Source organism: Xiphophorus maculatus, chromosome 20, assembly GCF_002775205.1.
Source record: "Xiphophorus maculatus strain JP 163 A chromosome 20, X_maculatus-5.0-male, whole genome shotgun sequence".
Taxonomy (NCBI): Eukaryota; Metazoa; Chordata; class Actinopteri; order Cyprinodontiformes; family Poeciliidae; genus Xiphophorus; species Xiphophorus maculatus.
In genome coordinates, this window is record NC_036462.1 from 7,613,153 (window position 1) to 7,625,724 (window position 12,572).

The 12,572-nt window shown below is 36.4% G+C and overlaps 1 protein-coding gene across 5 annotated transcripts; it reads left to right on the forward strand.

The window, feature by feature from the left end:
* The first annotated feature begins 551 nt into the window (after positions 1 to 551).
* Positions 552 to 11,654, forward strand: sycp1 (synaptonemal complex protein 1). Of its 5 annotated transcripts, none has more exons than XM_014474417.2 (32): positions 552 to 737; positions 1,152 to 1,316; positions 1,463 to 1,530; positions 2,926 to 2,999; positions 3,107 to 3,165; positions 3,266 to 3,332; positions 3,449 to 3,522; positions 3,627 to 3,735; positions 4,053 to 4,147; positions 4,234 to 4,418; positions 4,507 to 4,574; positions 4,690 to 4,751; positions 4,829 to 4,945; positions 5,050 to 5,094; positions 5,391 to 5,494; positions 5,587 to 5,704; positions 5,826 to 5,896; positions 5,974 to 6,055; positions 6,142 to 6,204; positions 6,276 to 6,338; positions 6,430 to 6,492; positions 8,490 to 8,606; positions 8,688 to 8,798; positions 8,883 to 8,975; positions 9,055 to 9,129; positions 9,243 to 9,329; positions 9,413 to 9,547; positions 9,832 to 9,885; positions 10,022 to 10,093; positions 10,184 to 10,291; positions 10,403 to 10,468; positions 10,597 to 11,654. In XM_014474417.2, the coding sequence occupies exons 1-32, from the start codon at positions 594 to 596 to the stop codon at positions 10,735 to 10,737; spliced, it is 2,955 nt and encodes a 984-aa protein (XP_014329903.1). In that variant the 5' UTR covers positions 552 to 593; the 3' UTR covers positions 10,738 to 11,654. The 5 variants fall into 5 exon arrangements, with proteins under 5 accessions (XP_014329903.1, XP_023181158.1, XP_023181159.1 ...); XM_023325390.1 differs by having other exon boundaries at positions 6,142 to 6,192; XM_023325391.1 differs by lacking the exon at positions 9,413 to 9,547 and having other exon boundaries at positions 9,243 to 9,356.
* Positions 11,655 to 12,572: the final 918 nt, after the last annotated feature.

Genomic DNA, 12,572 nt, shown 5'->3' on the forward strand with positions numbered 1-12,572 from the left:
ACTTTAGACTTGTAGAATATGAAATAAGATCAAATATATCCTGCCACAGTTATTGCCAGCCAATACCAGGATATATTTGATTCCTTTGTTATCCTATGCTTAAGCAATTTATCAAAACATACGATGTTGTCCGATAATGGATGCCTCCTACCAGCTTTCCCCAGCGCCATTAACGTCCGTGACGCAGACGTCTGTCACGCGCTTGCAGAACTGGCGGTTAGAAAACCGTTAGAGGCTAGCGTTGGAGCAGGTAAGGGAAACTGTAAATGTTATGCAGTTATAAACTCTCATGACATCTGTTTAGAAACAACGACCTGCTCTGGTTACTATTTTGGCTATTTCTTAGTGAGAAATATATCCACTCTAACCTCCATTAGCAAACACTTAATAATATCAAGTGAAATCCGTAACAATCCTAAAAACCGAATTCAAGCTAACATCTGAACTAATGCAGTATTTCGGTCGTCTCTGACTTCCAAAAGTGTATATATTTTCAAATTTTATACATATATTTTTTATATAAGAATATATATATATATATAAACGTTGTTGTGGTATTTTGTCTTATTTGGTGCTGTTTCTCTCAGTTCAGGATGGACAAAGATCGAGGTTTTAGGTTCAAACTTTTGGTGCCTCCCAGAGTAAGCCACAGCCATATAAATGCTGTCCGACCTCAAGGAACAGTAGGGAACCATCTTCTAAATTCAGAGCAGCAGGTAGCCTCTTCATTAAAACAGGTAAATTTTCTGGAAATATTTGGTTGGAAATTAATTGCAAAATAACCAGATAAAACTTTAACACTGATAAAATACACAGAAAAGCTTTTGTTCACATTGAGAAGCAAAGACTAAGTACTCTATATAAGACTATAATGCACAAATCTTCAGAGAAAGAGTATTTTTGTCCATAATATTACTGCCATCACAAGTCATTGTATTGTAGGTTTCAAGTGAAAAGAAAATACTAGTAAAATCCTTAGCGCAAAATAGATTGCAATATGATTGATAGAATGTATGAGTGCTGCTTACATGTTTATATTTATTGTACATAAATGTTCAGTATTAATACATAAACTCAGCATGGACTTCACTTCTGAATTGTTTATTTCTAAGAGTGTCAATTCACTTCCTGCCGTTGTGAATATTCCCCAGGATAATTCCAGCTCTGGTGAGCTTTATTCCAATCTCTTTGATGAAGTAGAGAAAATACAGTCCTGGAAGGTCAAAGTTGAAAATGACACTGCAGAGAAAGAGAGAAGACTGCAGGATAACAAAAGAACGATTGAAACCCAACGAAAAGCCATTCAGGATCTGCAGGTGTGTGTCTTAGAGACAGCTGTTCTTAAGTCCTTTGTGTCGATTGCTTCTACCTTTTCTGAAATAGAGCATTTGTTTGTTTTTGGTTTCCATTAGTATTTGTTTTGTCTTAGAGCTGGTTAACATTAAGTGTTTTATCTTTACAGTTTAGCAATGAAAGTTTGAGCATAAAGCTAGAGGAACAAATCTCTGAAAATGAGGACCTAAGAAGCAAGTATGTCTGTTTTTCTTCCAGAATTCCACACACACATCTTTAGATGGCAGATTTTTGTGATGTAAAAATAGGTTATATTAAGTGATTTTAAAATATTTATAATATAAATTTATACAAGCTGCAACAATGTGGATGTATATGTGTGCTCACCAATACTTTTGGTGTGCACACCTTTTTATTTAATTCCAATAAACTCTTCCTATAGATAGCCAAATGGGGCAGAAATGGATAGTGAGCATAGTAAAACATTTGAGTATTGATTGATTAGTCCTTCTCTTTTCCTCCTAATGTTTCTTTTGTTTTTGTTTTTCTTCTTCCAGAATTTTGTAGTTGATTATGTTTATTTTCTTACCCAGTGTAAAAAAGAAATCCAAGACATGTACTGTGTTAATGAGACACAGCAGTTATACTCTACTTTTTAAAAGATTTTATTATTTAATTTACAACTTACACTTTTATCAGAAAGTGGATGTTTATGGTAAATCTCACAAGGACCTGTGAAAGGAAAGTGAAAAATAAATTAATGCAAAATATTATTGCAAAGAGCTGTTATTAGAAACCAATCAGGTGTGTTTGACCTGTCCAGCACAGTGACACGATTAGGCATTGATTTAACATTCTTTGGTGAAATTACCTGGTATTTATTGAATAAAATATGTTATCTTTAAAAATGATAATAAAAAATATTGTATAAAATCTGGTGTCTCTCATTAGTGTAGTTTAGTAAGACAATTAAGCTCTGAAGGCTTGGGACAGTGCTTCTTTTTTCTTTGTTTGTACCTGATAGGAATTTGTTGATGATCCCCTGTTTTGTGCCAAACGTAACTTGGAAGTCTTCAAGTTTTGTTTTGTCTGAATATAGTCCTTCAAAGCTTTTAAGTACATTTTAATCAGGTCAAAATATTTTCTTTGGAATGAAATTATCTTGTCTTATTAACCGTACTCCAGAGTTTAAATAATATGGAAAATACAAAAGAATGTTGTCACTCAACCAGTTTTTACAAGTAATCTGGGATCTAAGATTAATTCTTTATCAGTGATGGCATGTGTGGTACTGAAAATACCAATCACTGGGACTAAATCTAGGGGTGATGAAACAAAATATTAATTTAGGAGTGTGCACATTTATGCAACATATTTGTTTTTTAGTTGAATAATAAAAATGTTTTCAGATTAAAGGTAAAAAAAAAAAGAATTCTAAAAAGATCTTGAAGTAATTTTTTATATCGCAAAGACCCTCATAGTTGGTTGTATTCTACTTCTATTAACTGTTTCATGTCAAATACAAATTGTGTTTGATTTATTGATCAAGCAGGAAAGTTTGATTAATAAATACAAAGTTGGTCATTTCTGAGCCTGTGTTTTTAACACTAAAATACTTTGCTACACATACAGGAACAATACAACAAGGAACTTGTGCAATATACTTAAGGAAACTTTTCAAAGATCTTCTGAGAAAATGCATTTATGTAAGCAAAAAAAAAATCTTACACATTCAATTCAACTTTTAGAAATTCTCTGTTTGCTTTGATATTAAAACTTTACAAAATACTGAAACATTACTGCTTTTTTGTAGTTGAATCTGAAAGGGAAGAAACACATCACCTCTTCATGGAAAATAGTGGGAGCATTAAGGTAGATTATTACTATGTATTGGAGCTGGTGATGCAACATATTTAGATGACTTTTCCTGTCTGAACCCAAAAATCATTTCTTTCATTCTGTTTAATCGTAGAAACTACTATCAGCATTTGAATCCCTTCGTATTCGAGTAGAAGCCGACCAACAAGAGATGCAGAAAGGTAAAAGAGCAGTTTATCTACAGTACCATGAAATACATTTTATATAGTAATACTAAATGAACAATTATGACGTTATTTCCAGTTTAAAACAATTGATTATTGTCCCTTCTTTATAGTGAAAAAAGACTTGTTGCAGTTTGAAGATCTGAAAGAGAAATACCATCAGGAATATATAATGAAAGATAAAGAGGTCTGTTAAAAAAAATTGTTTATTTCAATTGCTTGATGTGATTTTGGAAAATAGGAAATTAGTCTTTGAATCAAGTGAGTTAAAGATTTGAATGTTTTCTTCAGAATGAAATGGTTCAGAAAAAACTTGAGAACAAGGAAAATGAGCTCCAGAAAGCCCTGCTAAACCTTAATGAAACTCAGAAATACTGCAAACGACTCCAAGACTCAACAAGTAAGATCATGACTATGTCTATGGGTGTATTGTTTTATTATCATAATATAGAGAAACAAGTGTAACATTTTGTTTCGTAATATACACATATACACAATTTAGACAAAAAATAAAAATAAATACGGGATTTAACTGGGGGTCATGTGTTTGCTTTATTTCCTAAATTTGATAGCAGCATTAACCAATATCTGAAGTGTGAAATCAAATAGCCAAACTCTTTGTTGTAATTGCATTATTGCAGGCTGCCTTTCTGGGCTGGACTGTAATGCACATACACTAATAGACTATTTCAAACAGCATGTTTTCTACCTTAACAGAGCAACAATTTGAACTTCTCCAAAGCTTGAAAACTGAAAAGGAATCTCTTCTTCAAAACCTGAAAAGTGCTGAACAATCCTGTGAAGAATTTAAGGTTTGTATTTGTCACTGATAGAAAAAATTTGCTCTTGAATTATGTTTGCTGTGATTGAAACAATAATAATGCAAAATAATAAATAGAAAAAGGAGGAAAACACTGCTGCAGCCCTGGAAAAAAGTAAAAATGAGTATAAAGAGATCATCCAAGACAAAGACCTGAACATACAGGAACTCAACAGAGTAAAAACTGAACAAGCAGAAAAACTGGAGAAGATTGAAACAACAATCAAGAATTTAAAAAATTCCCAGGCTCTGGAGATACAAAGGTTGACTAAAATCTATAAAATTAACAGCATGTTGAAAATATGATATAAATAATAACTTGTGTCATTAAATGTTTAACACTTTCTCAAGGGTCAAAGATCTGGAGGATAAACTAATGAAAAAGAGCAGTGAGCTTGAAAGGAACAAAAAACTTTTAGGTAAGCTTTATCGGTGATTTATGTTGGGATCATTAGTTTAAGAGTATGCATATTTACGCAACATATTTGGTTTAATTTATTTGATGTTTTTTGAGACAAATGATTTACTCAACAGGAGAGACGATGGAAGAAGTAACAAAGAAAGAATATCTGATCAAAGCCCTTGAAAAGGAACTTGTAAGTTGTAAAAAACGAAAAAAAATTTCTTTGGTAAATCTAAGACGCTGGATTCAAATGTAGTTTGTTTTGTGTAGGGGATAGAATTAAAATCCACTGAGAGCTTGAAGTTCAAGATTGATACTTTGGAAGCCAGAGTGAATGAACTTATTTCTGAGTTATCAAGGAAAACAGAGGAAATTCAGATGTTAACGGTAATACAATAAAAATATTTTTTCCTTAAAAGGGATATTTGTAATAACTATTCTAACATGCATTCATAAAACATGTGACATGCCATTTTTCTTTCTGCTGACAGAATGAAAAAGAGGTGGCATTAAATGAAAATAGTCATCTTAAAGAGGTTTGTAAAAACACTTCCTTCTTAAATTTCTTTCTTTTGACTTTTCCTATCAAACATTCCTTCTTGCATCGTTAACTCAAACCTTACTTTCTTGTGGTTTTCCTTGAGCCTTTCCTTGTGTCCTTATTCTCTTTTTTGTGGTCTTTATGCATATTTTATGTCCTTCCTTTCTCATTTTCTTCATCTGTTCTCTGCTCCCTTTTCACGTTTGTCTTTCAGGTTGAACCTGAAAAGTTGTGAAATTTTAACATGAAAAATATTTTTATGTTTTTATAATATTGTTATCTTGTACACAGATCAAAGTGAAGGAACTTGAAGGGCAGTTGTCTCTTGAGATCAAGAAAAATAAAGAATGCACCTTTCAGATGGAGCAGCTAAAGGAAGACATCTTGCAACATGAGTGGGTTCAGCTCTGCAGTTACATTATTATATCTGCTTTTGTACTTTTGCTCATATCGTCATGTAATTTGTTAATTTAATCACATCTTTAAGAGTGAAATATGAGGCGCTGCTGTCTAGTTTTGATAAGCTGCAGTCTGAAAACATGGCCATTCAACAAGAGTTTGAAGATGGACTTTCCAGAGTAAAAGAGTCTAAGGAAAACATGAAGGTAATACATATCAAGACATTTTGTCATATATAAACAGGTGATGTTGCCGAAAGTAGTTCTGATTTCCATATGTCACTTCCATCACTGAATTATTTACACAGTCTGAAAACTCTTTATCCAGGTAAGCGAGGAGAACATAGTAAACCTCAAAAGGAAAGCTCAAAAACTGGAAGAAGAAAACAAGTGTTTAAGGTTAGTTTCCAGTAGAGGGTCTAAACAACTCCATAAGTTTGTTGCCTTGAAGTGACTGTTATATTTTGTTTAAATAGGGATGAAATAAGCACGATCAAAAAGAGAGTCAGTGGGACATGCCAAGACACGTATACTATGCAAAAGAATGCTGAGGAAATTGTGAGTGTTTGGTCTAAAGCATTAATGAGTAGAAATGTCTTCTCAGTATGGTGATTGTGAATTTGGTTTTGTTGTGTTTTGAACAGTGGGAACATCTGCAAGAAGAGATTGCAGTAAAGGAGAAACAGATAAAAACTGTGGAAGCAAATGTGATAAAGAAAATACAAATTCTGAAAACATTTTTTCATTCTGTAATACTAATAAGTCCTTTCCTTTTTAGCTTCAGAATCTCAGGAAGACATTTGAAAAGAAATTTAAAGTGCAGGAAAAGTTCAAGAACGAAGTATGTAACAACCTTGATACACTAGGCACTTAGCAGTATACCCAATTCAAGAGGCACTTTTATAACGTTTGTCTTCATTGTTAACTTTCAGAATAAAATTCTTAAGAAACAAATTGCAAAAGAAACTGCTAAATCTACTCAACTAGAAAAGACGGTAGGTAGATTTGAGCTTTTGTTTCTATAAAACTTAGTCATCAGCAACAATAAACATTTGTGTTATTGTTTATTTAACTAATTAATGCACCCTCAATTTGTAAAAAAAAAAAAAGATTGCTTTTTCATCGGATTTGGTGTTCCCTCGCCCGGATTTGGGTCACCGGGGTCCCATTCTAGAGCTAGGCCTGGAATAGGGGCACAATGGCGAGCTCCTGGTGGCCGGGCTTTTACCCACGGAGCCCGGCCGGGCTCAGCCTGAAGAGGAGACATGGGTCCCCCCTCCCATGGGCCCACCACCTATGAGAGGGGCCAAAGGGGTCGGGTGCAGTGTGTGATGGGTGGCGGCCGAGGGAGGGGGTCCTGACGGTCCAATCCTCGGTTCCAGAAGCTGGCTCTCGGGACGTGGAATGTCACCTCTCTGGTGGGGAAGGAGCCGGAGCTAGTGTGTGAGGTTGAGAGGTTCTGGCTAGAAATAGTCGGTCTCACCTCGACGCATGGCTCTGGTTCTGGAACCAGTCTCCTTGAGAGGGGCTGGACATACTTCCACTCTGGAGTTGCCCATGGTGAGAGGCGTCGGGCAGGGGTGGGCATACTTGTTGCTCCCCATGTTGGTGCCTGTATGTTGGGGTTTACTTCGGTGAACAAGAGGGTAGCACTCCCTCCGCCTACAGGTGGGGGGACGGGTCCTGACTGTTGTTTGTGCTTAGTGGCCGAACGACAGTTCAGATTACCCACCCTTCTTGGAGTCCTTAGAGGGGGTACTGGAGAATGCCCTTCCTGGTTACTCCCTTGTTCTGCTGGGGGACTTCAACGCTCACGTGGGCAATGACAGTGAGACCTTGAGGGGCGTGGTTGGGAGGAACGGCCCCCCCGATCTGAACTTGAGTGGTGTTCTGTTGTTAGACTTCTGTGCTCATCACAGATTGTCCATAACAAACACCATGTTCAGGTATAAGGATGTCCATATGTGCACTTGGCACCAGGACACCCTAGGCCGCAGTTTGATGATCAACTTTGTCATCGGATCTGCGGCCGTATGTCTTGGACACTCGGGTGAAGAGAGGTGCGGAGCTGTCCACTGACCACTACCTGGTGGTGAGTTGGCTCCGGTGGTGGGGGAAGAAGCCAATCAGACCTGGCAAGCCCAAACGTGTTGTTAGTGTCTTCTGGGAACGTCTGGTTTAATCCCCTGTGAGACGGAGCTTTAACTTCCATCTCCGGCAGAACTTTGAACACGTTCTGGGGGAGGTGGCGGTCCCTGTGGGACTCCAGAAGCAGCTGATGGGTACCGGCGGGCGAAGCGGCATGCAGCTCGGGTGGTTGCTGAGGCAAAAACTCGGGCTTGGGAGGAGTTTGGAGAGGCCATGGAGAAAGACTTCTGCACGGCTTCGAGGCGATTCTGGTCCACCATCCGGCATCTCAGGAAGGGGAAGCAGTACAGCACCAACACTATTTATAGTTTGATGGTGTGCTGCTGATCTCAACTCGGGACGTTGTGGGCCGGTGGGCAGAATACTTCGAATACCTCCTCAATCCCACCAACATGCCTTCCATTGAGGAAGCTGAGCCTGGGGACTTTGGGTTGGGCTCTCCAATCTCTGGGGACAAGGTTGCTGAGGTGGTTAAAAAGCTCCTCGGTGGCAGTGCCCTGGGAGTGGATGAGATTCGCCTGGAGTTCCTCAAAGCTCTGGATGCTGCAGGGTTGTGTTGACTGATGTGACTCTGCAATATTGCATGGACATCGAAGGCAGATTCCCTGGATTGGCAGACTGGGGTGGTGGTCCCCCTGTTCAAAAAGGGGGCTGCAGGGTTGTGTTGACTGATGTGACTCTGCAATATTGCATGGACATCGAAGGCAGATCCCCTGGATTGGCAGACTGGGGTGGTGGTCCCCCTGTTCAAAAAGGGGGACCAGAGGATGTGTTCCAATTAAAGGGGGTCACACTCTTAAGTCTCCTTGGCAAGATGTTTTGTTTTGGTTTGTTTTTGTTTTAGATTGACAAGCTTCAAAGGGAGTCCAAGGACTACAAGACAATGAAAGAGGAAGATTATCAGAAAATGTTTAAGGATCTTGAATCAAAATCAGTTTTAACAGCAGAGCTTGAAAATGAGGTCAGTCACAGGATTATTGTATTGTTCTTTTCTGACATTATTGTGACAATATCAAAATTAAGATAAAAAATTATGTTACAGGTACAAAAGCTCAAATTAACAACAGCAGAAGCCGTTAAGAACAAAGAAGATGCAGAGCTCAAGTGCCAGCATAAGATTGCAGATATGGTAGCACTGATGGAAAAACACAAGGTATGGTATAATTAAGTTGCTTTTGTAGTTTAAAATAGTCTATTTTGTTGTTGCTGTATTTGTTGTTGGATTTGTCATTGCTAGAGCCAGTATGACCGCATGGTTGAAGAGAAGGACATGGAGCTTCATAAGAACAAGAAGAAAGAGACAGAGGCAGTTGCTCGTGCAGAATCACTGGTATGATTTTTTAAAAATAATCTAAGGAATTATAATTTCTTACTAATGAAAAATATTTTCTTTTTAAATCTTACATAAGGAGTTGGACTTGTCAAAACAGAAAATAGAAAATATCCAACTAAAGAAACAGTTGAAGACAAAAGACACAGAAAAGGTAGACCCCTAATTAAATAAAATATCTTTCTGGCCTTGAAAACTAAAGTTTGAAATACTGAAAGATTTTAAATGTATATAATGAAGTATACACATGTAATGTGTCATTTTAAGGCACTTCTACAAAAAGAAGTAACTGATTTGAAGAAAGAAACTTCTACTGCAAAGGTCATGCAATTGTCACAAGCAAACAACAAGCAGGTAATCTCAGCACCTAGTGTGGCACAGGTAAGCAGATTTGTTATTATTTGTACTTACCCAATAAATAATCTTTATCTTTTTAGTCAGTTACACTTGATTCTGAGAAAGAGATAGATCTTCAAACTCCAGTGGAAGGCTCAATAAAGAGATACATTTTTGACCTTAGCAAGATCAAGAAAACCCCCTCCAACAAGAGTCCTGCAGTTCTTAGGAAAGCTGTACGTTTTAATTTCCAACACAATTTATTTAAGTATAATTTTATTTTCAGTTTTTAGCTGGTCTTAGTTGTTAAGTTAGGTAGGAAATTCAATTATTAACTATTTGCGATTCTTGACTAATGGAGACATAATAATAGAAATTTTTCAGTTCCCAAGTTTTTAAAATTGTTTTACCTCAATTTAGCAACTTCAGACAACGGCAATGATGCTGATGTTCTTATGTGTACTTTCAGAAATTATTGTTATATTTGTATAAAGATGTGTGTTGAATTTTCAATGTTAAGGTATCAGCCTCCAAAACACCCAGGACACCAAATGGAACAACAACAAAGACAAAGGTAGGCAACATTTCAGTGCTTTTTATTTACTTAGTTGTCTGATTTTAATGAAAATTCATAATCATTTGATCAAGACAGTAAACAGTTTTCTGAAAAATGTTCAATATATCATATTTCCTCTGACTTTGCTTTGTAGACTGTTTTCAAAGAAGATACTGAGACTTCAGGAAGTAATAAAAATAGGATTGGTGGAATATCAAAGATGAAAGTAATACACTCTATCTTTTTGACATTTTCCATAAGGAATAAAAACAAGCATGCCTTTTTCCTGACATTTACTCTGTGAATTCTTTTACAGTCATACAGAATAAGAACACCCCCTTCTAATGAAAATGCAGGACAGTGGGGAAAGAACACTTTTGAACTTGACTCAAAGTCTGACAGCTCTGATCAAATTGATTTGTTTGTGAGTGCTGCTTGTTGGAATTTGTCATAAGCCTTATTTGTTTATCAAAATTTATTCTACAATTTCTGAAACATTCCAAAGATAATTGATTCTTGTTATTTTTTCTGGTAGACCTGTACATATGAACCGGCACCAAGTGATTCTGTTCTGCAGCACAAACGTAACATTTTCAAAAAGGTAAATATGACCATAATAATGTGTCACATTATGATACCATACAACCTGACAAGGTTGAGGTGACGAGAGAAAAGAATTGAGCTATTTCATAATTTTGTCTGTTTTATAATTTTTTTGTTTGTTGCCAGATTCAGAGCCCCATTTCTCTTAAATCACCTGGAAGTAACTTGAAGCTGGCTGCAATAAAAAGAATGAGAGATGCTGGTTGGACTGCAGTGACCAACTGCGACAAGAAAAAGAAGAAGACTAGTGATAAAATATTTGCATAAGTTATCTCAATAGAGAACAGATAAATAGAACATTTTAGACAGGTATTGTGTTATTCCTTCATATGTTGATGGTTCTGATGAAATAAGTTATTCTAATATCTAAAGGGTCTAGTCTTAATATTGTTCACTTATACATGCTTGGAATTTATAGTTCTTGAGGTTGTAGGTTTTCTTTGGAAGTTCACTGTATATGACTACAAAGTCATGCTCTTTGTTAACTACAAATAAGCTACTTTTATGTATGTTTGGAATGAAAATTTGTAGTGTTAATGTGGTGACATTGTTGTAATTGAAAAAATATCTTATTCAAATTGAAAACTTTTTGAACAGGTTTAGTCTTAATATTTGCTCATTTATTTGATTTTAGAGCTAATTTTGTGAAAAACACTTTAGATGTTGACTACAATGTCACCCTCTTTGCTTTAAAGTTCTTGTGAAAAAAAAAAGTTTTCCATAATACTGTTGTTTGTAAAAACGTTATGCTTAAAACTGTTAGCAATTCCCTTAGTTCGTTCTACATAAATCTTTATTGTTAATTTGGTAAAGGTGTTGTTATGTGAATATATTTGTTTGGTCATTTCCACAAACTAATAAAATTATTTAATTTATTATTGTTACATCAGTCATTGTTATTCATTATTACTTCCAGTATTATTTCCTGTTGGTAAATAATTTAATTCCATAGGTTATTTTTAGTCCTGAAATAACACTGATGCATTGAGGAGAAATGGGATTCTGTCCATGTCCATATTAGTGGGTTACCACTGTGATTTAGCATAGAGGTCTCTCTTTAGTGAAGGAAATCAAGGCGAAATTGTGACGGTTCTGCAGGAGTGGGTGGCACATTGTCGTAGATTGGATGGGCATCATAAAGTCCTCCAGAAATAACCAGGGTGTCATCATCGAGCACAAATCCATCTGTTGAAAATTGAACAGTTGCTTTTATCAGGTAATGGTGACTGAAATTGATTGGATTTACTACATGATAAAGTATCAGTCTTTACCTGTGCCATCTGTGGTGTCAAGACGTTGATGCAAGTACTGGAATTTATGTTTGCATTTGTAAAACATGATCATAACTATTGTCAAAGCAAAGAGCCCAAGCATGCCGCTGAAGATTATTGTCATATTTCTCTCTGATATGTTAAGTCTCAAACCTAACAGTACAGAAAGGTAAGGCGTTAAAATCATTGACATAACCAGTGGGAAAAAAATACGTTAAGTCATTGAACATGGACACAGATGCTTAAGTCATTGAACATGGACACAGATGCTTACCTTCTGTAGCATTCGCTGAAACTGTAGATGTAGTCATGCTGTGAGATGAGTTTACAGTTGAACCTAGTGTTGTATCAGATGTAGTATTCAAATGTGTTGTAGTCTGGATGGTTTGTGTGGTTATTGTAAGCGGAGGTGATTGTGCGGTTGGTGTAGTGGTGTTTAGTGATCCACTGCCTGTTGGTGAAGTCAATGTAGCTGACTGAGAGGTTTGATGTTGACTTGTGTTTTCAGTTGCAGCCACTGTAGTAGAGAAGGTATTATTGCCATGATTTGTGCTGGTATATTCGGCTGTGTCCTTGGTTGAGGTTAAGAGAGTAGTTGGAGTTACAGTTGAGTTAAATGAAGTTGATGCTACAGTGAATTCTGTCAGGTTTAAGCCAAGGTTTGGAGGAGTTGTGAAGGTTACATTCTGGTTGTCCGTGTGTGCCATTTTAAAAGAAAGTACCAGGAGGAAATAAACCAGGGGTGCCACGATAGTTTCCATAGAGCTTAAATCCTGTTTTGGAAAGCAAAACATGGAAATGCTTGTCAGATAAAATCAATCCTTTTTGCAA

What these genes read in the sequence shown, in the direction of transcription:
- sycp1 (XM_014474417.2), top strand. Translation starts at nt 594, where the DNA reads ATGGACAAAGATCGAGGTTTTAGGTTCAAACTTTTGGTGCCTCCCAGA. An exon ending in TTCTGAGAAAATGCATTTAT is followed by an intron (nt 3,000 to 3,106) that starts GTAAGCAAAAAA and finishes GCTTTTTTGTAG; the next exon opens with TTGAATCTGAAAGGGAAGAA. An exon ending in AGTCTAAGGAAAACATGAAG is followed by an intron (nt 5,705 to 5,825) that starts GTAATACATATC and finishes CTCTTTATCCAG; the next exon opens with GTAAGCGAGGAGAACATAGT.